General features: G+C 43.0%; 3 protein-coding genes across 7 annotated transcripts in view; 2 read left to right on the top strand and 1 right to left on the bottom strand.

Moving 5' to 3' along the window:
• Window positions 1-40: 40 nt before the first annotated feature.
• On the top strand, window positions 41-8691 carry LOC105693387 (mothers against decapentaplegic homolog 4). 5 transcript variants are annotated; one of them, XM_012413255.3, is made up of 12 exons: window positions 42-322; window positions 1133-1337; window positions 1435-1583; window positions 1658-1937; window positions 2266-2499; window positions 2873-3010; window positions 3246-3440; window positions 3526-3705; window positions 3784-4041; window positions 4119-4400; window positions 4489-4619; window positions 4710-8691. In XM_012413255.3, the coding sequence occupies exons 2-12, from the start codon at window positions 1274-1276 to the stop codon at window positions 4788-4790; spliced, it is 1992 nt and encodes a 663-aa protein (XP_012268678.1). In that variant the 5' UTR covers window positions 42-322; window positions 1133-1273; the 3' UTR covers window positions 4791-8691. The 5 variants fall into 5 exon arrangements, with proteins under 5 accessions (XP_012268679.1, XP_012268678.1, XP_012268676.1 ...); XM_012413253.3 differs by having other exon boundaries at window positions 2251-2499; XM_020856650.2 differs by having other exon boundaries at window positions 42-797; window positions 2251-2499.
• Window positions 8692-8744: 53 nt separating this feature from the next.
• LOC105693353 (probable 28S ribosomal protein S26, mitochondrial) lies at window positions 8745-9790 on the bottom strand. Its single transcript, XM_012413198.3, has 2 exons — window positions 9452-9790; window positions 8745-9275 (listed from the first exon to the last, which is right to left on the bottom strand). The coding sequence occupies exons 1-2, from the start codon at window positions 9688-9690 to the stop codon at window positions 8837-8839; spliced, it is 678 nt and encodes a 225-aa protein (XP_012268621.2). The 5' UTR covers window positions 9691-9790; the 3' UTR covers window positions 8745-8836.
• Window positions 9791-11615: 1825 nt separating this feature from the next.
• The window catches only part of LOC105693413 (cytoplasmic polyadenylation element-binding protein 2), a 91228-nt gene continuing 76955 nt past the window's right edge, over window positions 11616-25888 (top strand). The window contains exon 1 of the mRNA XM_012413313.3: window positions 11616-16080. Within this exon, the coding sequence (XP_012268736.2) occupies window positions 14671-16080 (1410 nt within the window). The 5' untranslated portion in view covers window positions 11616-14670. The remainder of the gene's footprint in view (window positions 16081-25888) is intronic.

The following is a 25888-nucleotide window of genomic DNA, read 5'->3' as shown; positions in this document are numbered from 1 at the left end:
TATGGTCCCGGATCCGGGCATTTAGAAATGTATTCAGATTGGTTTTACACTGAGAGTTTCTTTCCTGACGACATGTATAGTCGTTGGGAGATTCGCGCCTGTGAACGTCTTTGAAAATGGCTGATTGTATGATTGTATCGTCGTGTATTCTGGAAATTAAATGAGCTGTTCTGCGTATCTCGCAGAAGAGGCGGATATTCGTAACATAAAAGCTGATACAAAGCTGAATCGTGGGTGTGGTGTGAGTTTAAAAAAAAATCATTGACGTGAGGTTTTATTCAGATGGTGACGCAAATGAAATGGATTTTTGTTAATAACAAACGTATGTATACACACATAATTATTTGCTGCGAGTTGTGTCAACGATGTTTGGCACCAGCTTATTATCATCGGTGTAAAACTTTGGTGCAAAACTTTCAATAATTTACGGATGAAAGTTAACTATATGCCGGTCGAAGAAATTGATCATATGAAATTATTTGCTGCGGGGCACGCCAGTTGCACCAGCGTGACTTAAACTATTATCAACGTTTTGGGCTACTGAAAACGCAGTTTCGTTTTCGAAAAAATTTGATAAATAGCAAATACCAGGAACAACTTGCATGTGTTACGTTCATGTATATCTATACCCTCGTTCGATTAATTGACAGCTCGAAGACCCTACGGAATCGAATAGCTCACTTCATGCGCTTCTACGGTTTGCAACAAGGGCTTTGTTTTTCTACGAAAATTGCAACAGTAACCCAATCGTTCGCGTTATTATCGACGACACCTTCGAACTGGTGACAAATAGTGGGGTGAATAAAAATATATATATCTACGACGTTACCGAATCTATGGTGGTTTACATACCTCATTAAAAGTCAATTGATCCGTCAAAGATAACGGAATAACTCTTCTGATAAATCCTTTAACAAGTGCGTGCTATGATGATTTTTTTTTCTTATCATATCTGTCACTCTGGCATAATTATCATCGATCACAAATGCATATTGAATGATTATTGCCTATTATTCTTGGTGGCGAATGCTCACGTATAAAATAACCTCGACTTAACGGCCGGTTAAATAATTATTATTTCCTTGATCAAGATTCAATTAATATTAAAGCTGGGTAATACAAATGTTGATAGGTTTCACGTATGGAAAAATTTACACGCTGCTAGATGGTAGAGCTTGAAAGAATATTGTCTGGGGCTGGGAGCACCGTGAGGTTGGACCAGATTTCATATTCAAAAGGATAACAAGGTACAGCCGCCACGGCTTTCACCGAGATGGTCGGACTCGCGGGTGGGGGAGCACATCTCTATCCCTCGCCGATGCCCCCCAATCCCGAGTGTAAGTTCAACCGTAATTTTTGCTACACGTTGTCTGCTGGTTCTTTGAGTATTTCAATTGAGACCTAATCTTCATATTTTTTATCTGTTGAATGTAGTAAGGGAAATGACTGGTATAGCTCCGAGTGCACCTACCAGTGCCGATGCATGTCTCAGCATAGTCCACTCGCTTATGTGCCATCGTCAAGGGGGAGAGAGCGAGGGGTTCAGCAAGAGAGCGATAGAATCTTTGGTCAAAAAGCTGAAAGTAATTATAAATGAATTCTGTTTTTTTATTTCACCTATCAAGAAAGAACTAATTCGTCAATTGATAATCAACAGGAAAAAAGAGATGAACTGGACAGCCTTATAACAGCGATTACAACCAATGGAGCTCATCCTAGTAAATGTGTGACCATTCAGCGGACGCTCGATGGCAGACTACAGGTAGCAGGACGAAAGGGATTCCCCCATGTGATTTATGCTAGGATTTGGCGCTGGCCTGATCTTCACAAAAATGAGTTAAAACATGTGAAGTACTGCCAATTCGCGTTTGACCTCAAATGCGACTCAGTATGTGTCAATCCTTACCATTATGAAAGGGTTGTTTCACCTGGAATAGGTAAAGATGAATCTTCAGATCGAATTAAGTGATTCCTATGGTACTAAGTTGTCATTGATGATTTATATGACAGGAGCATCATTATCGCGTTTTGATTTTCAACTGAGTTTTCAACAATTTTTCTTATCATTAATTAGTCAGCAAAACTTTAAGGCAGTTCTAAAATGCATGAAAATGGTTCCTTGGTTCTTCTTGTCATTTTCAAACATAATGATTTCATTAGGTTCTCATTATCGTGGACTCATTTTTTATTTTATTTTTTATTCACTCTTCGGTGTATGATGGAATGAATGGGTTGGTTTCCCCCGCACAGACCCGTTCTTTACAGACCTGTCTGGGCTGACGCTGCAGTCTGGTGTTGGAGTTGGTCCGGGAGGCCGTTTGGTCAAAGACGAATATACTGTGGGAGGTGGAGGAGGCGGAGGAGGAGGAACTGGAATGGATGTAGATGGTGAGATCAATCAAACGATTCAGCACCATCCACCACCACCACCTCCGCCACCCAACAATCCGCAACCTTCTCAACAAGCCTTCATTCCTGGGCTACCACCGCCTAATCCAGGTTAGTTTTGTTTAAAACTTATCTCATTGAATAATCATTCCACTGTTGTGATTTCATTACTTCCAAACTTACAAGTGTTTAGGTATAAAGGACCGTGCAATGATTTGGATACTTCGGTAATTTAATAAAATTCTTGATTATCGCCAATCTAGTGTTTGATATTTGATTGATCGAGCAATTCTTGATAACGCGTTTTGATTTTAATTTATTATTTTTTATGCGATGCCATTTTAATAACAATTTTGATAGCCTTGATCATAGCATAAGATTTTTTTCAGCTGCCTTCTTTGATTGGTTCTGTTACTCATATGTTTGTTGCTAATTTTTCTTTTATTTACATTTCATTTGATTTTATTTTGGTTTTATTGCACAGCTGGAAATGAAGGCATGTTTGTCGCGGGCGGGAGTGCGGGTGGTGGCAACCCACAAACCAAACTGGAAGAGAACAATTGTCCTCGACAAACGTGGATACCCACGCCACACCACCCTGCATCTCGTAACATGCACCATCGTACGTAATGTTTAGTTTTTTTCTTTTTTGAAATTCAGTTATTTATTATTATGTTTGATTCATATAGCATTTTTATTCAGAGCATGCTCACCATGGTTTTTCCTACCTAATGTATTTTTTTGATTGAAAACTATTTTGGCAATTTTTCTGGCAGCGTGGATTAATAGAAACAGGGATAAAGGATTGATTATGTGACAGCAGAATTTAATCGAAATCCATAAACTTTGATTTACAGCTGTTGTTCACCCTATTGGGCATTCAGTAGGAAATCAACAACAGACATTGAATCCAACTGGAAGCACTGCTGGTAATTCACAAATCTTAAATACTGCTCAAGGACAGTCCACTGAACCTTTTTACGGGGCAGCTACATCTCCACAAGATCTGAATCAACCCCCAACCAGCGTTGATGCGTTAGCTGCATCTCTTGGTAAAAACAAAAAAAAAAAACATTCACTTAGTCTGACAAAGTTTGTAGGATCTTGTTCATCGGCATCTCTATGTTTCTTGATTAGGGGGTGGCCAGAGTTCACCCGTATCACCTGTTCATATGCATCATCAGAATGGATTTGCAGTTGCGACTGTGGCGAATCCTTATAACACTGGAGCTCCTCAATGGACGGGAGCAAACACTCTCACGTATACCCAGAGCATGCAGCCACCAGATCACCGTCATCTTCACGCAGCATCTTACTGTAAGTTATTTTAATCCTAGTTTCAAATCATCCGAATTCTTTGGGCCGTGTGAACTTAAGACTATTTTGGATCTTTAGGGGGTACTGGACATGGAGGAGATGTTGGTGGAAGCTTGGGAGGTTTATTATCCACACAACCAGCTCCTGAATACTGGTGCTCGGTAGGTTACTTTGAACTGGATGCCCAGGTCGGCGAAACTTTTAAAGTCAGCAGTGGGTGTCCAACTGTAACGGTGGATGGATACGTTGATCCTAGTGGTGGAAATCGCTTTTGTCTCGGAGCATTGAGTAACGTACATCGTACCGAACAAAGCGAGCGTGCTCGTCTTCACATTGGTGAGTGTTCCAAAATTGATTGTGATCTTTGGACATCAATCAATTTATCGAACGTCATTTAACTATTTCAATTTCAGGTAAAGGAGTGGTGCTGGACCTTAGAGGTGAAGGTGACGTTTGGCTTCGTTGCCAAAGTGAGCATAGTGTTTTTGTTCAATCATATTATCTCGATAGAGAGGCTGGACGAGCACCTGGTGACGCTGTGCATAAGATTTATCCATCTGCTTATATCAAGGTCTTTGATCTTCGTCAATGCCACAAGCAAATGCGAGGGCAAGCTGCCACTGCTCAAGCTGCAGCAGCAGCACAAGCGGCTGCTGTTGCTGGTCATTTGACTCATGGCGCACCGATTACCAAAAGTAGGCTTTTAGACATTGCTTCAAATGCTAAGATGTCCACGTAGATATTTTGTCATGGTTTCAAATAATTCATATCTTTTGTAATCAGGTCTAAGTGCGGCAGCTGGTATTGGTGTGGACGATCTACGTCGACTGTGTATCTTGCGTCTGAGTTTTGTAAAAGGATGGGGACCAGATTATCCTCGACAGAGTATAAAAGAAACGCCCTGTTGGATCGAGGTGGGTCAGAATTTTTATAAAATATGACTAGGCATGTACAGAATCTTTGAGTGCTTAATGAAACTTTTATTATTCTTATTAATTGTTTAGGTTCACTTACATCGAGCCTTGCAGCTTCTAGATGAAGTGCTGCATACGATGCCAATCGACGGGCCACGTGGTATTGAATAAACACTCCTCACCATTTTCAGTTAATTGTAAGTGAACTTCAGAATTTCTCTATATTTTATTTATCCGAGGGATGGGAGTAACTGTTGAATGTGACGATCATAAATTGATAAATTTATGAACCAAAGCGCATGGACCAAAAATCAACAAATGGTTCAAAAAATAGGTGACTTGCTGCTTATTGCATACGAATATCATGTCGTATTTGATTCTGTGCTATATCGGTACAGATATACACATACATACATATTTTCTCCACCTTTCGCCGTCGGTTGTTCCGTTGAAGTAGTTTGACGATTTCTCCAATTAACTGATGGGCTGTAACTCAACTTACAAGTTTTGGGTAATGACAAACATTTGGAGAACATTTGATTACATTCTTAATAACTTTGAGACCATGATTCGTATGCCGGCTGGTGGAGGAGACCATTGCTTGAAACTCCCGGTGAAAAAACATTTCCTGAAATGCCAGTGAATATTGATAAAGTAATGGAATGGAAGAGGTGAAATATAAATTCTAATTTTTACGAAATTATCATTTTGGCCGATATGGCAAAATTGAATACTTTGAACTATCGATCGAATTTGTACTTTGTATGATACAAAGCGATACGGAGATTGCTGTGTACAGAAAATCAGAAAATCGGCATGTTTGTGCTGTTGTGCAATACAAAATTTTATTTTTTGATCACCCAAATTAGAGATGTATTTAAGAATGAAACAAAGATATGAAAAGGTAGCATATTCTTATAGCGCGCTTAAGAGGTTTTTTTTAGGGTTTGTAATTACGTGAAATGATTTTGCTTTCATAGGAATGCTGTTATGTCGTTTTTCTAAGTTGAGATATGTGAAAGACAGTAGTGTCAGTACATTTTTACGGAACAGCTCAATATTTGTATTGAAGTTATGAAATATTAAAAGAAGAAACAAACAATCTAGACAACGCCAACTTGATATGAGTAATTAAAGTCACCAATATACATGAGTGTATATAAGTTTCATGATCGAAAAAAGTAGGTAATATTGTTTGGTGGCTGGTGGTATTTCATAGAGCAAAGTATGTTTCATAAACAATCAATTGATTTTCTTAATAGCATAGTTTACTATCAAGACATTTCTGATTAAATATTTTGTATTAGCTTAGTATTTGTTGAGAAATTGAATTACTAACCGATTTATTATATATATTCGTGCGAATATATGTTATTATATGGTAATTAGTACCTTCTATTGAGTAGAGATTTGACCAAAATTTTTATAACTATGAATTATTATAAAAGAAAAATTGTTTTATCGCTTGTTTTTATTGACGCGTATTATATTTTTGCTTTGTTGTATGGAGTAGAGATTATTTAGCGATTTGTTTTCATCTTGACGTGTAGAACTTTAATCACCTACGTATAATGATTATATAAAGTATCATCATCATCTTTTTTGTCCAATTTTTTTGTTTGTTACTTTCAATCTTCAACTTTGTACACCTTACATTACATATTGTATTATCATGTCGTACGTTATATCATATGTATATGACAATGCAGTTAGCATTGTAACACTAGTACTAAATGATCCATCTATTGTCTATTTACCGTCAAACACAGTTTGGTTGTGACTTAACATTATGGCTTTTTGTTCGTTAAAGTTTCAACGTGTTATAAATTATTAATCGACTTACAAAGCACAGCTATTTAATAGTATTGTTAGTAACTGGCGGCTGATGAAGTTGCTGAACAATTAAAAATGCGAGCCTAAATGTGTTACAATCCTGTAAAAGGGAACAGAAAATGTCAAATAAAAGTTTAATCTTTCTCGATACCATTATAAATGTTATCGATCACAGTTTTGAGCAGCAGAATTCGAGCGCATATACCCGCGCTCGTATATTATTATAGTAATGTACGTGCCATTTTTTCGTTGTTTTTAATTATACTATGTATTAGGTTCACAAGCTCCAAATGCGTCTGTGTAGCTTTTTTCTGCGATCCAAAATTCTACCTTCAACAACCGCGCTGAACTCAGATTTGCTATTGTTTCATTTTGGTACTGCTAATTTACCCCACGTATTAAAAGGCTTCACAAGTTCACTTATACTCGTGAAGGGTATTACTAAGATGAATGCAGTTCCGATCACGGTATTGCATGTGGAGTCTATTTATTGACAAAGATCAGTTATGTAGCATTTGATGCAACGATTTAAAACTAAACGACGTGCAATAGTCCAAATCTGTAACAAGGATGCAACTTCACTTGCAGACCTAATCATAAAGTACCTAAGGCACTAATTTGTGTCAACCCTTGCAGTTTCTTTTTTTTTTTTTTTGTTTGTATTTTTTTTTTTTTTACAATTATTCGATTATTTGTAAGGAATAGAATATCTGTAATCTTTTTATGTTATTATAACTGAACTGATGTAATGTACTTCAATCTGCACATGAAATTTGATACATCTTCACAACTGGCTGTTTACAAAGGTGACACGGTGTAGCTTAAGCATTTTCGTTACTTTTAGATACGTTCAATTTGTTGAGCAGTTTAAGCATCTTGTTTTAAAAATATAAGATACTAATTTATGTACCCGAGTTAGGTGTAAGAATTTTAGTTATGTACGTAATTTAGATATTTTTTGAATCATCTGAGAAAGAAATAGATAACTATCTTATATCCTTTGCAACCGAACACATTATGATCTCGAATTTAAAATAATCGATTAACCATAGCTTAGTTACTGCCTTATCAAGGTCTCACCATCACTTCATGTAATACCCATGTAATTTATCTTATTCTTCAAAGACACACTGGAAATACATTCGTACATAAGTGAGCAGATACAAATAACTAATATTATTACATGTGTCCAAGTTGAAAAAAAATATTATAGACATATTACCTAGAATCAATTTGTACAAATCGGTCTTTCTATTATCAATCATTACCTATACGTTTTGAAGCATCTAACGAAGGAAAACAGGGAAGAGTAAACGAAAAAATATATACTATATATACATATAATTATTTCTATTATATTCAATGATATTTGAGGACAGAGTGAATCGTGTTCAAGGTATCACTTCTGATTCTGCAAATATACACTGAAAATTCAATGGTTTTAAATAAAAGCCAAAGATATGTTAGAAATAATAGATACTGTTTTGACACAAAAAAATAATATTCGGTTTGAAACAGATAACTTACAAATAGGTACGCATTCACTGGATTGTAATTAAACCTATTTAGTACGTTTCAAATTATTCGGGGGTCGTGTGTGGCTGATTAGAGTATTTTAATGTGCCATGGGATTAGAGAGCAGAGATACCAGTAGCTAATAAACTAATGAACTTAGCGTGGTGATCAGAAATGATACTGACTTTCTAGGATATATTTTTCCACTTTGAAAACAACAATTTGTCAGAACAAATCTTCAATAATCTAGACGGTTAAAAGTTTTATTTTATAAGATATAATGCCAAATGTTAACCAGAGATTTTACACGTTGATTTCGTAAAATTGATCTGTTTGGATCTCCTGTATCAATGTCCCTTGTGTTCATTTATGTGTCAATACGATCAATTAATAATATTAAAATCTGTGAATCTCAATAATCAGACAATCAGAAGTTTTACAAACAATGCAAGATTTTTTACTTACCGATGAATTTTTGTAAATAAAAGTACCATTGTTCATCCGCAAACAGATCGAAATTACGTTTGATACGTCGTGTGTCATACCTCCTAATATCTGACGAGTGCACGTCGTTACAACTCTACGTTAAAATGATTTTAATAAATATTATATGAAGCTACTCGTGTAACCAGACTTCAACAATGTGTCAGCAATATTGTTTTCTCTTTTTTGTAAATAAACCATGTTATACATCATTTTCAATAAACGAATTCTATAACAGGAATCCAAGGTTTCTGGATATAATGGGATGAAGTAAATAAATGGTTAGTACACAACTCTTTGTGTAAAGTATTCGTTTATCATTGATACAGAAAATACGAATGCTATCATTAACTTCATATTAAAACAATCTACAATAATTTGCCTTATTAATTACGCTGCTGATGTCTTAATTGCTTGTCTTTAATTTCAAACTCTGGTTTGATATATTTTCCACGATAAATAGTGCCAGCAGAATCCATTGCCCAATTATAATTGACGGGATTGTCTAGAGCATCTTCTATAGCTTGATCTATGTTATCCGCTGTTATGAAGTGCTTGGATGCTTCTTTAAGCTGTTTCACTTTTTCCTCAATTGTTTCAAGCTTGTCTTTCCGATACTGGTCTTTAATAACCATTGTTTCGAGTATCTGTTCACTGCGGATTTTCCATTCTTCGGCTAATCGTACCTCTCTTTCCTTTGCTCTAGCTGCATTCCAATCCTCGTTTATCTTCCAGCAGCGCTCAAAATCTTCTTGCTCTTCTTTTAGATGCAATTCCTCATCAAGCTTTACCACAGATGATCCTATCATATCTCTTATATGCCGCCTGAAATAAAAATCAGAAGAATTGATTCAAAGATTTGTTTGTGTATATTTATCACTGAAAGAAAGTATTCCGACTAGTTCGTAGTCTGAGGCTAGTAATAATAGGTTATGTCGAGAGATCTGTGCTTACAAGTAATTCGCGTTACAACAGTTTTCACAAAGTGAGAAATAAATTACCGTATGGATCTGACGTGAGTTTTATAGATGTCATGAAGTCTTTTTAATTCAAGCTGCTCATCAACGGGTATTTTTGGTCTCTCCGGTATCCTGAATATTTTACTCTTGGCCATGGGCACCCACCGCGGTTTTCGCCACCAACGAACACTTTGTACACAAATGGGATTAGGCAATACACTCAGTATACCGAGAGAATTGTTGGTCATCGACGCACTGACCATCATCGTTGATCGCAACATTCTTAATTGTTAAACAGTAATTGTTCAAATATCAAATAGACGTGGACCCTGGCGGACCCCGACTTCAGGGGCTCACATTGGATGACGTTTCTTGTTATACTACTCCTCCGTGCGCGCATAACGAATTTACGTAGGGTGATCAAATGCGCTTGCGCCATCAATTTCGCATGGCGTTTTGAATGAAATCTTTGATCCGATGAACGAAGGTGAAAAGAAAATTATTTAGCGATTAATCCTCGTAGATTAGGAAAAACTTTATTTTTCAGTTCGATTCATTGAGTCACAAATCACCGGAGTCACCGGTTGAGCTTGTCGGACTTAGCGTAACCCAAATCCACGCTAATCGCCAGACTACATGACAATCGGTACTTGGCTGATCGTAAAAATCTAAATAACTATTGCTTTGATTTTTTTTGATTTTCGGGCCAAAAATTAAAATTGATAGCATGATCTTTTTCCAACACTTTTTGAGCTCAGGAATCCGTAGCCGCAAGCTAAATTGATCTATCTATAAAAGTGATTGAGTTGTCGCCTATTTATCGCTCCGAAGAGTGAAAAATCAAAGATATCTCGGTGGGATAAATTCGTAGCTCAATTTGACCGACGGATTCGTGTTCCTGAGGTCAAAATACATGAGAAAAGCGCTATACAATCGATTTTAAAAATACTTCATTTTTGGCCCAAAAATCGAAAAAATCCAAAGGGGTACCCCTTGAAATTTTGTCGATTTTGGGGTCAAAAATCAATATTTTTTTTTATTGGGTTTTATATACTATTTCTATGTAGTTTGATCTCAGGAATCCGAATCCGCAAGCCAAATTGATCTATCTATAAAATTAATCGAGTTATCGCCAATTTTTCGATTTTTGGAGCAGAAAAATTGAGATATCTCAACCAGAAAAATTCATAGCTCAATTTGGCCAACGGATTCGTGTCCCTGAGGTCAAATTACGTTAGAAAAGCGTCATACGATCGATTTTTAAAATACTTCATTTTCGGCCCAAAAATCGAAAAAATCCAAAGTTACGCAAAAATCCGATGAGATGCCGGTGTATGTATGCCGGAGCAGAGATTAAATGCCGCAAGTTCGATTTTTCTCCCGTATATTATTTTTTGACTCTGCAGGTACAAGTTAGATATTTATAATGCATATACGCAATAATCGAAGTACTTATGATCTCATTTATATTTAAACGAGAAATATTATCAACAATAATGCAATAATGCCAAGGGCTACTAGTGCCTCGAGCTGCAGTCACTTGTCTAAGAACGAACTGTTGATGCAGCAGCGTGATCAATTCTGTGGTGCACCACTGCGGCTGTTAAACCTGTTTTAATTGTAAGTATAGAAAGCTGATTATCATTCAGTATCTAATGACTAAAATAATTTGAACGATAAAAACTGTGCACTTATACCTACGCCGGTTAGATTTGCCATGAAAATATTACGGGTCCGCATAAGGACCCCGTATCCGGTCATCCACTCTGCGTCGCGCAGTTCCAAAATGGCGCCGTTTCGAATTATACGTATTTCAAACGATCGAGGCAACGATTGAATTCCGATACAAATTTCCGGTGGCTTGGAATTAAAATTTTCAACGGGAACCTTCAGCAAGGTATTTAAGCGTCACTCTCTGGTTCGTCATCGGTTGGTTTAAAAAAAAAAACTTTTACATCATGTACGGGAAAGTAAAAATTCTTCGGTCTGGGATCGCACAACGCTGCGAAAAATAGCATAACCCCGTTGCACGAGGATCATCAGAATCTGATGAAATTGATTACTCGTTACACGTAAGTCTGAAATTTTCGTACACGGCGTGAAACGGAATTTATAATTTTCTAGGATATCGTGCCGGCTTGGCGTCGCACAAGAACTTGGACCTAATGGATAAGTTTTCGAGTAAGATGTAGGTGAGTGCGACGGGTGATTCTTTATTTTTATAGAAACATAGAGCCGTGTAGGCGTGGGTGGCGTACAGGTACATCTATGCAATGTGTACGTAGCCTTGTTTTACGCGACTTTGGCGTCACGGCGTCACGGCATCACGGCGTCGCGGCGCTTGCGTGCGCCTCCGGTCGCTGAGTGCGGCGTAGCGAACGACCGAGAGCGTCGTCTCCCCGAGCTCGAGCTCGGGCGTTGTGAGCTCGGTAGTATACCTAAAGTCGGCACCCCGCTCGAACACGCCATCGCACGACACTTCACGTATAGGGCCTGATAACCACCGACTGCCGCAAAATAATCAGTCAGACGGTCGCCGCACTCAGGTTTAACGATTATCAAAAAGGAACGAAGCAAATTTAACTAAAATAAATCTTACGAAAATTTTTTTTAAAAAGACGTACAAAACCGAAGAAAGATAGAAAGAAAGAAAATTGACTAAACGAATAGAAGGAACCGAACAAAAACAACAGACGCAAAAAGAAAGAGGAAAAAAAAATGCGGTCTAGTCTGAAGTCAAAGATCACGGGAACACGGTTTTTCGTTAAGTTAACGGCTATCGGCGACGAGGAGACTCGCTGAGATTTTATATACAGCAACAAATAAATAAGAAGAACAATAATATTATATACACATATTATACGTACATAAAGTAAAAAAAAAAAACAAAAAAAAACGGATAAACGGAACGAATTTTTATTCTTGTTACTTGTATTATCTGTATAATCAAAAGATAATCGTCGTTGTCGTTGTTGCTGCGCCTCGCCTCGCCTCGCCTCGCAACGTAACGTAACGTAAAATCTACGTAACGTAACGTTATAACGACGTGTTATTTTATCTGTATCTCTTATCTAATAATTTTCATGAAAATTTCTACGTTCCGCTTTACCCGCGCTGCGCAGCGTTCGCGTACAACGTGTACCGTGTAACACGTTAAAGAAAATAGTAAAGAAAAAAAAAAGAAAAAAAGAAAACGATAAATAAATATCCAATCGGAAGTTCGCGAACGGTTGCAGATGGTATCGCGACGACGATGATGACGCCTGCAACGCGACCATATAACTCATGAGTGTTCTTCAAAAACCGTTACATACGTATATCTCCAACACACATACAGGAGGAACGCATGACGAGTCAAGTGTCGTGTAAACGTACGTGTAACCGCATGGAGATGGAATAAGAAAAAAAATTGTTCTCTCTCGAATGTAAAATCGAACGAATGTCGATAGTGGATTCGAATAATCATCCCCCGCGTGCGGTACACACGCACAGAATTTGTTGACCCGGTGCGCGTTTCGTCGACGTCGTTATCCTCCCGCTGCTCTTGCTGGTGCTGCTGGTGCTGCTGGTGGTGGTGGTGGTGATCATACATCCGAGTTTCGGAGTTGCGAACGTTTCTTCCTTCTTCGTCGAAGGACGAATCGACGCGGCTCCCTACCGCGAGTGACGGTACCGCCGAGTCGCTGCCAAATACCGGGATAACTTGGTGCTGCGTGTACACCGATACCGTACGCGAATAAAACGTACGAGTGTTTTCAACCACGTCAAGCTACGACGCGTCCACCTTCTCCGGTACCTGGGCGAATCTGGGGTACGTAGTGACCCGCTGAGATTCCTGCATAGGATTTCGAAAAATACACGAGAGCATATTCGGTCAACAGCTGGGGGCCGCTCAACTTCCGGAATTCGACGAGGGACCGTAATCGCGATTCTCGCGTTTTCCGCGTCGCGTCAAAGACGGAATAAATAAGAAAAAGTGAAAAAGAGAAGAGGTGGAAGAGGAGTACACACGATAATTATGCAGAGGCATTAGGTGTCTCCCTTATCGCGATCATCTCCGTGCACGATACATCTATCAAGCGCGTCTCCTTGAGGTGGAGATTTTGAAGAAGATTCCGTGCTGCGGCAGCGCGCGGTCCATTATCTCCGATATTAAATATATCGAAAAATTATGGGATGATTTGCGGGTGCCTTGGAGAATTTTTATCCGCAGATCCTCGACCGCGTATCAACGATATCATTCGTCAATAATTTCCGCATCCGCGATCAATAACAAAATATCCCCAACTGAGAGGAGAAGTATGATGACCAAAAATGAGCGACGTTCGATTTAGCAACGGATAATATAACGATAAAGGATCGTCGTTGCTGCGGTGGTGAACGGTGAAATAGAACCGAGTTCACCGGGAAGTTGGTATATTTGGCTCGATAAAATAACGCGTGCGGTTCACACAGGTATATAACTGCGAGAAGGAGCAAAGATGCGTCGTTCTTCCTGTCGGTTCAACTTATAGTCGAAGACGTACAAAATTTTCATTCAGACCATTCGTTCAAAGTTCGATCTTATTATATACGCGATATAATATTTCATATTAACGATAATAGTATTAATAACAAAAAATTTCATTAACGTTAATAAACAATAGTCTTAAAATTGATAACGATATATTGATAAAAATTAATCAATAATAATAATAATATAATTATTAATAATAATAATAATAAATAATCTAACGCTGATACATTAACGATTTGATAGGAGGTATTGTAAAAGTTTAATATATATATGACTGTATAAATATTAGTGAAAAGAAAAAATTTTTAACGCCGGTATTTGAAAAAAAAAAAAAAAATTATATATGTATATATGCATATATAAGTAAAAAAAGAAACGTGTTATTCGATTTTAAACGCTCCTACCTTTTTCTATGTAAACTTTAAGAATGAACTTATATAAATATTGAACACATAAATAACGTTATATAGTCAGTTTTGATCCGGTGCAAAGAAGAACCGAAAACGGAAGGATTTTTGAAAAATCCAAGCATGATAATGCACACAGCTTGAATATTGGGAATTGAATCGTACATGAAATTTATTTCCGAACCAAATCGACGAACGTCAAGAAGAGAAAAAAAAAAGATAAAATAAATAAATAAATTTACCAAGTTTAATTATAAAAGAAAAAAAAAAAAGAAAAGGGTACGGTACGAATTTCACCGAGACGGTGTAGTTGATCTGAAAATTGAATCGCAACATATATGGGGGACTTTAAATACGGCCCTGTTATCTCTACGCTGGACTACTGCTCCAGTTTATTTGCTAATAACCCTGCGCCTACATCGAGTAGTAGCAGTAAGCCGTCAACGGTCATGCAGGACGACCTGCTGATAGAAAAACAGACCGCAAATAAACCGGCTCCGTTGTCACCTGGTGCGGGCGGTGGTGCAGTATCGGATTCTAATATCGGTGTGAGCGGACAGGACAACAAAGCCAAGGATTTACAGGATCAGGAAAGGGAGGTCGGCTCGATTTCCTCCATGGGATCAATCACCGGTATGAGTTCGATCGCATCGATGACCTCGATGACCCCGATGAGCGTTGTCTCGGGGTCGGACAAAGACGGGACCCAGCAATCCGGGTTCCCGGATCCCGTCAGGGTCCCCAGTTTGTGGGCCGACGAGGTGAGCCTCCACGCCTTACCGGTAAACGGATCGCTCGCCGCCTTTCAAAATTTTCCGACGGGAGGACCTGCCGGTTTATTCGCGAACACCGGTAGCGGCGGTAGTGGTGCAGGTAACGCGGGATCGAGAAGGGCGATAACCGCAAGTCACAATTTCCCGCAACACGTCGGCGGGGGCGGGGTAGGAGGCGCGGGTGGTAGTGGTGCAGGTAGTGGTAGTAGTGCCGGTGTTGGTGTTGGTGGTGGAACTAGCGGGATCGGTGTTGTTTCGAGACACGGAGTTTTATCGGTATCATCGCCGTCCCAACAACAACAACAACAACAACAACAATCTCAACAACAGCAGCAACAACAACAGCAGCAACAACAGCAGCAGCAATCCCAAACGCAACAGTCGGTTGTTCAGAATCAGCAGCAACAGCAACAAAATCAACAACAACAATCCCAACCGCAGCAGCAGCAGCAGCAACAGCAACATCAGCAGCAATCGACCGTTTCGAACCACCCCGGGGTTTACGTGCAGGGGAAAGGGTACGCCGCGTGGTCGGGTGGTTCTCAGTCCGGCGTGGGTCCTCAGCAATGGGGCGGAAGCGCCGGCGGAGGAGGCGGCGGTCCCCAAGGGAGCGGAAGTCCCGCCTTGCAATCACCTTGGAGTCGCGGTAGATCGGTGCCCAATTTACCTCCTTTGCATTCGTCGCTCCACGTGGCAGCGGCAGCGGCCGCTGCAGCGGCCAGCCTTCAAGGCAGGAAACCGAGTCCTACCTTCCCGGGTCATCCGGGACACCCCGGTCATCCGGGACATCCGGGTCATCCCGTACATCCCGGACATCCAGGACATCCAGGACCCACCGGTATCAGTCCGGTGAAATTTCGGAGAAGTACCTCGTACCCGGGGAAGACGAGTCTGTATCCTCAACCGGCCGCACCGACTTTCGAAGTCACCGGAGCCGACGAAAGGGACCTATTACAACTACCACCTTATCAGCAGGTTGGTTGCGCATTTGTTATGATTCTTTATTTTCGCAGGCGTATTTTAACATTAGACACGAATCGCGAAATAATCCAGGTGCACCGGGTGAGTTCTCGGATCGTTCTTGTTAGCGTTCAAATCTCCGGCGTGTAACGTCGTATGCAAAAGCGATCGAGTGGTTTTCAGAGGAGTCTGTCGTAATTTTCAACGAACATAGTAATCCGACGAACGTGTATACGTATACATACAGCCGTTTTGCATATTACTCTGGAACGCGACCTCGTTTCTCGTGGAAATTGCGATTCTTATCCAAAAAGGTCGAGGGTGGAGATATTTTGAATATTTTCCGGAGCCGCGCGACGTCGCGCTAACTTCGACGGATTAATCGATAAGATCGACTCGTGATTCATTCTTGGGTCGGATCGTAGGAAAGAAACTAAAAGTATAAATCATGGTAGGTAAGGTATCCGCATATATAATGAACCGCCACACACTAAATCTCAAATTCTTACCGAAGAGCGACCGAAAAAAAAAGAAAAAAAAAAAGGTGTTTCAAAACTTGTAAATCCGACACGATGGAACCGCAAGATTACGCGGAGATATTTAAGACGTTTTAACGCGGACTCGACTCGGAATGTAATTTTAATCACTTTCACTGTTTTATACGCAGGGAAAGGAACGACTCGTCGTCGTACGTTAGAATAAGCTTCCTCAAAATCATAAATCGGGTCGAATCAGGAGTGGGGAAAAATCCGAATATTTCCTGCCAATAATTCATTTCGTGCGTTGCCGTTTGCCGAGCATTTAATTATATTCGCAGCTGCGGTACCGCGTGCCAGCCGAGTTGCTTCTGTTACAAAAATTCTGGTGCATCGAACGCCCTACCGGAGAATTATCCACTGCAACGATTCGCGCGTTTCGTTCGGATTTGCCGGGCATTGCCGTGCAGTTTCGTCGCGACCACGGTCGCGATCTGAATTTCGTTCTATCAGCCTACCCCGCATAAAGTGTCCGGTGTCGGGTCATGCGAGACATCCGTACTACGGTATAAGCGATATACTATATTCTGCAAAGTCGCGTATGTAATAACCGCGTCCTCCGGTATGCCAATCGACGTCGCGTGGGTATAAACGCATGCAAATATCCTCACCCACACACACCGCGTGTCGTCCGTCCGTCCATCCATCCATCCGTCCATCGTCCATCAGGTATTCATAGCCGTACCACTCACACCTATCGCTCATCTATACCTGTACCTGTATAACGTGGAAAATATGCGCGTGGTCTGCTCTCGCGTCTAGGTTACGCCGCGTTGTCTTGTGCTTTCTGGCGTGTGCCGAGGAGATGACGTTTTCTCTCTATTTCAAGAACGATCTAAAAATAAAACCCTCGCCTCCGATTGAATGGCGAATCTCCTTAGAGACGGTATACTCGTTCGCGAGCGCTGTTGCGGTGTCGCGCATACGTCGGGCTCGTTTTCTTCCACCCCTGGCAACGGTAATTCCGCAGTAGGCCGTACACCGGGTAATGCTCAACGCTCATGGTTTTTTGACCATCTTCCTTGATATCCCCCGAGATGAGAGATCGGCGGGGCGGGGCGGGGGGGGGGGGGGGGGGGGAGGGGAGAAGAGCCGCAGGGGTGTAACAAAAGTGAGATGTAAAAAAAAAAAAAAATGAAAATAAAAATAAAAGACGAGGTAAAAACGCTGAAAACCGCGCGCGCTCCTCTTCTTTCGTAGATTGAGCAGCGCGAAGATATTTAGTGAGAAGATTTCCCCGAAGAGCGGTGAAAAGAAGCTTCTTCTGGAGGTAGACGAGACGCAGACGTGGTCCACGTTATACGTGTAAAATATTTCACGTAGCTATAGATATCCTTATGGTTGTTGGTCGTTGTATCCACACACGTGTGCGATATAATTATTCCACCTTTCGCGCACGCGTTATACGAACGAAAACGTAACTTACGTTGCCGGATCTGAACGAACGAACGTCGCACGGGTTGCGTTACGTAACATTGTGGAACAAACATTATATTATATCGCGCAATAGCGATAAGAGGCGCCTGCTGCCGCTGCTGTTACTCTTGCCGCCGATGTTTCGTCGTCCGCCGCACCGCGATGCAGGCCCGACCGGGCTTTACACTTTTGCTAGACCGTGTATTACGTACACGCACACGTAACACATGTGTGTAAACTAACGCAATGCGTCGTTATCTACGTGTACGTGGTTTATGGCCTCGAGTTTACAAATATTACACACACACACACGGTACGACGTTAGGTGTTAACGCTAGTTCCTACATGTGTATAAATATTATACATATAGTAGATACGTTAATAGGTGGATACACGCGCGCACACCTATTCACCTACGGGGGTGAGGGGGGGGGGAGGGTGAGGGGAAAAGAGACCGGTGCTCGCGGGGTGATCCGAAGCGTAGGAAATTGTCGCGGGCGGGCAACGTGGAAGCTACGCGTTCGTGTTTCATATGTTGCCGCAGGTTCTTCTCTATGATGTACACCACCAACGTGGAAGCAATTGCCAGGAAGTGTACCATTAGCCGACTGCCTCGTTGCCCACTCGCGTTGGGTTCTACGATTAACCGTGCATGTAACGTCGATATGCAGGCCGAAGCGTCGGACGCCGGATCGTCCCTGTTGTTTCTTCACCGTTAGACCGCCGAAACGACGACGGAGGATACCGCGGAATCGCTTCCGAAAGTCGGAAGCTCGGAGGCGATTTTTTTTTAGATTTTCGCGAGATTTGTACTCCGCAGCGTTACGTACGTGCGCACATAGGTGTATGTATATCTATTCATTCCTGTGATGATAATAATTAAAGCACGCGCTACGACTGGTAGGACTGTTACGGCGCGAAGAGTCTCAATAATGCAGCTTAACCCGTTCGTACTTGGCCTACATAGACGCGTTAGTTACGTTAATTTATTCAATTATTTTCACCTCCTTTGCGCGCAACATCCCACAAAATCATCGTTCAGCACCGCGTAACTCTACGCAGCCGTTTTATCTACACGTTACGACGATAGTCGCTTTGATAATCTCAGCGCGCGAAGCGTGCATCCAGTCCGAACGGACGAAACGCGGCGGGTCCTATTAATTTATCCCATGCATAATAAGTCCGTGTACGTGCTGGTTCTCGTCCGTGCGGCTCGCGATATAATTGAATGGCCGATGTGCAGCGGCAGTGATTGCCGATGGCACGTCGGTCAGGGCGATCGAGCGACCGAACGGCTGCAGACGACGACGGTTTCCTCGCGGTGCACGTGCCTCCGAGTTGTTCGTTCAAGGTGATTCACGCGGGCGTAATGCAACCGCTGCTTCTGCCGGTGCTTTTACCTCGCCCTCGCCCTCGCCTCGCCTCGCCTCCTCCACCGCTCGTTCCGTCTTCGTGGTATCCCTAGATGAATTGTTCGCGACTACACCTCGTACGATCCGCCATCCCGCACGGTGTATACATATGTATACCCAACGTCATTTACAATGCACACGAACTTCGAGTGTTTCGAACTCCGCGCGACGCAGCGTAAGTCCCTAGCGTACATGTAACGCAACTCCGTCAACTGGCTATACCGTGGTAATAATGTAATAGACAAATTCTCTTGCCACCAGATTTCGCGTGATATTCTTACGACTGGACTGGTGTTTTTTTCGTCTTCGTTTAAAAGAAAAACTAACGATTGTTTCAACCCGACGTAGATTTCCTGTTTTTCACCATTCCGTCGACGACACAGTTTGTCGCGGACGAGCGTTTGCTACAGGGTACACGATGTTTTCCGGTTGTTATTCCGCGATGTGCACGTCTCGCGAATACCCCGCTAATTTTCCCCGTCACGTCTACGTCCGATTCGATACGAACTCGATCCAGTTGTGGGTTATTGTGTATTTTTCTGAATTTCATCTGGGGGTATACAACCTCCGTTGTTAGAAATCGGCAATTATTCGGACTTCTTTTCCCTCTCCTTGCACACGCCCACGTCGCAGTTGTTACCGTTCGATTAGGCCGTTATCGATGAATAAAAGCAAAAAATCAAAAAAATTACCCCAAAAAAGAAAACTGTTTTTTATACGTATAATAATGCACGTATAGTTTTATCAACGTAACCATGCGCCATTGTTACATTTGACCCTAATCTTTCCGGCACGTTGCGGTGTTTGCGGTTTCGTAACGCGCCCGTTGCAGGAAATAAATATAAGTGAAACGCCGCAAGAAGTTTCGGTCGCGACCGATCGATACGCACCCGCTTCTTGTGGTTCCATATATACAGTACGTGGGTACGTACATACCATCTATATATATATTCAAAGGTATGTACGGCATATAGGTATGTACATTGGACGTGTACCTATGTAACCCGGTGTATATCAACGGTTACTTTGGGACACTCGTAACTAATTCACGCATCGGGTAAATGGTCGGTCAGTGGCCGCGGGACTCTTATTGTCAGTTACGAAACTCTCTCCCGCGATGACGACGACCGCGACGACGACGATGATGCCGCTTCTGCTGCTGCTGTGTCGAATGTGGTATAGGTACGACGTCGAGGGGATGGGCATCTGGCTTTTTTCTAATACCTCATCCACTAATTCGTCTCGTGACCATCGGGTATACCGGTGGTCAGGGGACGTGGAACAACGAGCTGCGTTCCATCTCGAGGTTTTTCTATCCCCCTTTCGTACGTTCGTTGTACAACACCCGTCCCAATAGGTGTACGCCGGTGGTAGTGTCTCTCCGTCATTTTCCGAATCAAATTTACCGGGTAATATAATACAAACGGCGCGACGGACTCGCCGATCTCGCCGATTAGCTCGTGATCACCGAGGTATGGCGAGGAGCGCGGTAATAGCCCCGTCCAAAAACCTATAAATTTATATAAATGTTTGCGAGCGTGACCGGGGAAAAAAAAAAAATTCCTACCCGAAGTAACCGCACCTGATTTCCCTGACGAAATCGCTTGTGATATATCGCGCGATTTCTTTGCGCGGAGAAATCGGCGCACGGTGGATACAACGTTCGACGTGACGATGTTGACAAATCTCGGGTGCGGAGACGGTATACCGCAACAACCGATGAAAATGTGGAAGGGGAGGGTGGGAGGGAGAGGGGTGTGTGTTTTGCGAAGAAGTGAGATTCCGAAAAGGTGGATTGCCGCGCGACGTGGAGATGCCGAGTAAATGGAACGCGGAATGGAAAAACTTCGTTAGAAAATAAAATAGTAACGAATTGTATATAAAATTCTTTCTGGTACAGCGCGACCGTTCGGTTGGGGCAACAACCACGTTTGGCGCGTGTCCGCGATGTTTGGTACCGGGCTTGCGGTACGTGAGATTGAAATGGACATCGTGGAACGTAAATAAACCCGCGAGTGCCACCGAGAGAAGGTGAAGTGGTAGAAACTCTGGCCGGATAACCTACCGATGAGTCACTATCGTGTACCGGGTCGCTCTGCATTTCCAGAGATACGGATCGCCCGCGGGGGAGAACGCTCCGAAAAGAGAAGGAGAAAATTTTGCCGAGGGAAACGGTAAAGGGGAGGAGGAGCAAAATATATATACGGAGTCCCGATTGATTAAATCTCGGCACATATAAAAAAAAAAAAACAAATAAAAAAACAACAAACGTAGGTACGTCGTGTTTGCAGATGATACGCGCGGCCGATATTATAGCGCTGTACCGTATCAGGCGTACGCCGTTAATTTAACGAACGATCGTAAAGCGAGAAAAAAAGAAGAGGAGTCGGCTGCACCGAATCAACGAAGCGATATTGACACCGGTACCATGAAGAGAGAAGACGCGAAAAAAACAACGCGTCTCCGCGAACGAGCTGACTTGGAACTGCGGCGGAAAACGTTTCCGGTTTCGGTTGGTCGTGCGGTTGGGTAATCGAGCGATTGAATATATTTAAAAGCCGCTCGGTAGTACGGGTACCTCGACATTGTCCGGTGATAGTGAAATTTATTTAGCTATATTTATTACACACTTGTAATAATACTTCCCGACGCGATTAGACCAATTAGCCCGCGTAACGCGGCTATAACAATTTTCATTCGTAATCTCGGTATTATCGGTTTTATTATTTGTTTATTTGTTATAGTTTTATTTATTTTTTTTTTTTCTTGTTCCCCTATAATAACGGTGCGCAAAACCGCAGAGATTAGAGTCTCGGGCCAAAGCACGTGTCGAGCTTTTATTTTTCCAACCGCTCGACGCCGAGTCGCTCGAACACCGTTTCTTTATCTGATATTTATTTTAATTTTTAATGCACACATACCCTATATTTCCTTTATCATCGCCTCTTTTTTTTTTTTTATCTACTCCGCCGTTACCTTCCACAGCTACTCTTTCTTTGTACGTTCCGCGTTGCAGAAGAATCGCAGCGGCTAGTCCGTCGCCGCAGTATCCGAGCAAAACTAGGTATACAATACGGATTGGAGGGTAAATAAGTGTACCTTCGCAATATCGTCAACATCAACGCTAAAATCTCTCCCCTCGTACCTATACGACTGTTACACACTTATATATATATATACACGGTGCGGGGTAAACTGAACGAGCGTTGGTATTTCATTGCAGTTTAATAGCATAAGCCCTCGCGAATGCCGGGAATGCACCCTACGGGGGTTCTGACGCGTTGTGGAAGTAGCTTGTTTTCTCAGTTTTGCATGCCCCCCCTCGATCCCGCGTAAATACCGCAGACCCGTGTATACGTACCTACGTTCGCAGAACCGCGAGAACTCGGCGATCCAGGTCATCGGAATGATAACGACCGTCTTCACTTTCTACCTCGTCCGGTAATCGAAATTAACGCGTTCGGGTTTCCACGGCAAAAATTCGTTCGACAAAAATTTACGAGACACGAACGATTGTACGGATATACCTACTTTTCGACCACCCCGTAGATTCTCCGGTGTGGTGCACCTGTACGTTGGTTAGATACGGTAAACCTATAAGTATACCTACGTAAGATATCGACCGGGTGGTCGTTTGTGACCGCGCGTCTTCCCCACCTTTTCGTCGTTCTCTCTTCCTCTCTCTCTCTCTCTCTCTCTCTCACTCTCCCTCCGGGAGGTTCGCGCGTGCGTAAAATCTGCGTACGTTCCGCGTCGCGTTCGCACCGCTACTTAATACCGACCAAATTTTCTCCACACACACACACACGCACGCGCGTTCGTGTAAAATGTTAATTCGTCGTACGCCGCGAGCGTAACACGATGTACGTACGTACGTACCTCGCAGACAATCTCGTTAAAGATAGAGGAGCTTCTCGCACGAACACGAGATACTCGGGTATTTATATCTGGCCTATCTCTACAGTCTCCGCGTCGCGCTGTACCTACTTTGCAGGCTACAATATCTGCGTGCAAACCTCCGCAGGTGGAAGGTTTCCGCGGCACAGGTCGATAGATGCGCTCCTCTTCCGCCGTCGCGTATGACATTCCAGGTGTATGTGCGGCGTTACAACTACGACTGTCCGCTTCGAGACGAAATTCGAGTAACCGAACACGGCGACACACCACCTCCCGTTCCGAGTTACGACCAAGTTTTTCTTTCTCGCATAAATTTTTGTTTTTACCGAAGATTTTACGCAACTTCCTGATTTTCTGCGTATAACGGGAGTAGGAGGAGGATTCCGCGGAGGATGAGGTAAAAGTATTTTTTTCCTTCCACGTTCGCATTCGAGTGGAAATACAATCGCCATTTAAATTTGGAACGACGGGATTGTTCCGTTTGGTTTTTTCACCGATGGCCAGAGAGCGGTTGTCGTCGAGTGCAGGCGTAGTGGTGAGTCTGAAATAATCCATCGCTACTCGATATACCGTCGTCGTCGTCGTGGCTTTTGTCCGATTCAACTCTCAACGTCTTCAAGACGTTTGACTAGCGCTACTTCAGCGTGCCGTGGCGAGGCTCTTCTTCTTTTCTTCTCGTTTTTTTTCATACAATTTCCACTTTCTTTTCTTCGTTCGAGTTACGATCGATCTCATCTCCGTAACATCGGTTACTTTCCACCGAAACGACGGACGTGAAAATCAAATCTATCGCATAGCCGGGAATCGCACGATTCCCCCGACTTTCCAATTTCTCCGAATCAAACCTCGTCGCAACGTCCGTAACACCTCGATCGCCTCATCCCTCACCCTTCCGTCGCGTTACGTGCGCCGCGATTCGATCTCCTCTCGGGACGGCCGATGGCCATTTCGGTTACTCCGTTTCCCTGCGACAGAAGTTATGCGCTATTTTAAGATTAGCTCGGTTTAAATTCGCTGCTGGGCACCGAGTCGCAGCGGTGTGACCTACTGCCAGGGGTGCCGCCGTTGCAGTGGCTAAGGTAGGTCAGCCGCCAGGCGCCCGGGCCAGGTCTTTCGACGTATGGATCTGGTCGTGACTAGGAACGGTGTTCCGCCGCTACTTCGTTTAACGTGCCCTCCGCGCGCGACACCGCGTCATTCGGAGTTTCGCTCTGACCGCGCGCCCAAATAATCGAAGCGTTCGTCAGCGAAACAAATTTTTCGCACACCTCAGGGGCAGAGCGGAGCACGCGTCGATAATTCCAGGGGACTCTGAAATTGCAAGGTGTCTGAAATTCGAACGAAGGGGTCACCCTTTATAATAATCTAATAAACAGCGAACCGTAACGTCCGGTAAGCCGTATTCGGAGATTAACTTCGCGGAGTTTACACTGTGTACATAGCTGGTTACGATACGCGTACACGTGGAATGCGGTAAAATCGTCGCAATCGGTTTACCTGATCGCACGGTTCCGCCGCATCGCTCGAATCCGGAATGATATATACATACACGTTGTGCATAGCATCGGCGGAGAAGAGAGAGAGAAGCGCGTGCCGCGGGCCGTTCGGGGTTGATACGGATAAATAATAACGAGGGGGGGGTGTGGGGTTGTGCATTCCCATACCGGAGCAACCCCCGTCGATGTTGCGGCACAAGGTGGTGCCTCTGGCTCCGAGGGGGGGGGGATGAAAGGGGGTTGTTGGCGTTGAGAGCCGATGCGCTCGTTGCAGGGATCGGGGCATTCTGCCAGCCAGTAAGTGGGTCAACCCGTTAGCGCCGTTCGAACGTGGGTTTCAGGTTGCGTTAGGGGTTGCTCGGGGGTGTTCGTTCGCCCTCGAGGGTATTCGGGGTAGTTCGGGGATTCCGCGGAGGAGAGAGAATCGCCTACTGCCGCTCTCCGCGCTTTCTTCCTCTCTCTCGCTCTCTCTCTCTCTCTCACTTTGCAGTATATACGACGACGTCACGAATCAATAGAGCTCTGCCAGTGTTGCACGATGCACTTTACACGCTCCACTATATCCGCAGGTGCATACGAGCTTCTCTGTATAAGTGATCTACGTGTTACTGGATTCTGCTTCGCGCGCATATGTGTATACCGGCTACATCTGCCCCCGGTATTTTGGTTACATCAATCCGTCGAAACGGTTTCCTGCCGAACCGAAAAGCCGAAATGTTATTGCCTTCGGTGGTCCTCCGGTACAAGATTAATCCAATTTTTTTTTTTGTTCTACTCCACTCGGTATTAGATACATTTGAAACGGAGCGGTCGTAGTTTTTTTCCCTCAATCGAGTTCGTCGAGAAAGTGGGACACATCTCGACGTAGGTAGAGGTACGTAGGTGGTTCGTTCGATAATCGTTACATCAGCGTTTTTAGTTTGCCTGCACGTTCTCCTCCGGGACACTTGAGATAATCTCGTACACTCCGTGGGGCATTGGGGGAGTGCAGCTTGGATTTCCGGGGAGAAATCAGCTCCCGTAAATTTCAGAACGACGTGTGTCTATTAAAATCGAAGATGAAGAA

The sequence above is a fragment of the Athalia rosae genome, chromosome 1, assembly GCF_917208135.1.
Source record: "Athalia rosae chromosome 1, iyAthRosa1.1, whole genome shotgun sequence".
Taxonomy (NCBI): Eukaryota; Metazoa; Arthropoda; class Insecta; order Hymenoptera; family Athaliidae; genus Athalia; species Athalia rosae.
Note: the sequence above shows the minus strand (reverse complement) of the source record. Positions and strands in the feature narration are given on the sequence as shown.

Coding starts and splice junctions, on each gene's coding strand:
- LOC105693387 (XM_012413253.3), top strand. CDS start 1,274: ATGGTCGGACTCGCGGGTGGGGGAGCACATCTCTATCCCTCGCCGATG. Junction 1,938..2,250: donor GGTTGTTTCACCTGGAATAG/GTAAAGATGAAT, acceptor TCCCCCGCACAG/ACCCGTTCTTTACAGACCTG. Junction 3,706..3,783: donor TCTTCACGCAGCATCTTACT/GTAAGTTATTTT, acceptor TTGGATCTTTAG/GGGGTACTGGACATGGAGGA.
- LOC105693353 (XM_012413198.3), bottom strand. CDS start 9,690: ATGTTGCGATCAACGATGATGGTCAGTGCGTCGATGACCAACAATTCT. Junction 9,276..9,451: donor ACTCACGTCAGATCCATACG/GTAATTTATTTC, acceptor TTTTTATTTCAG/GCGGCATATAAGAGATATGA.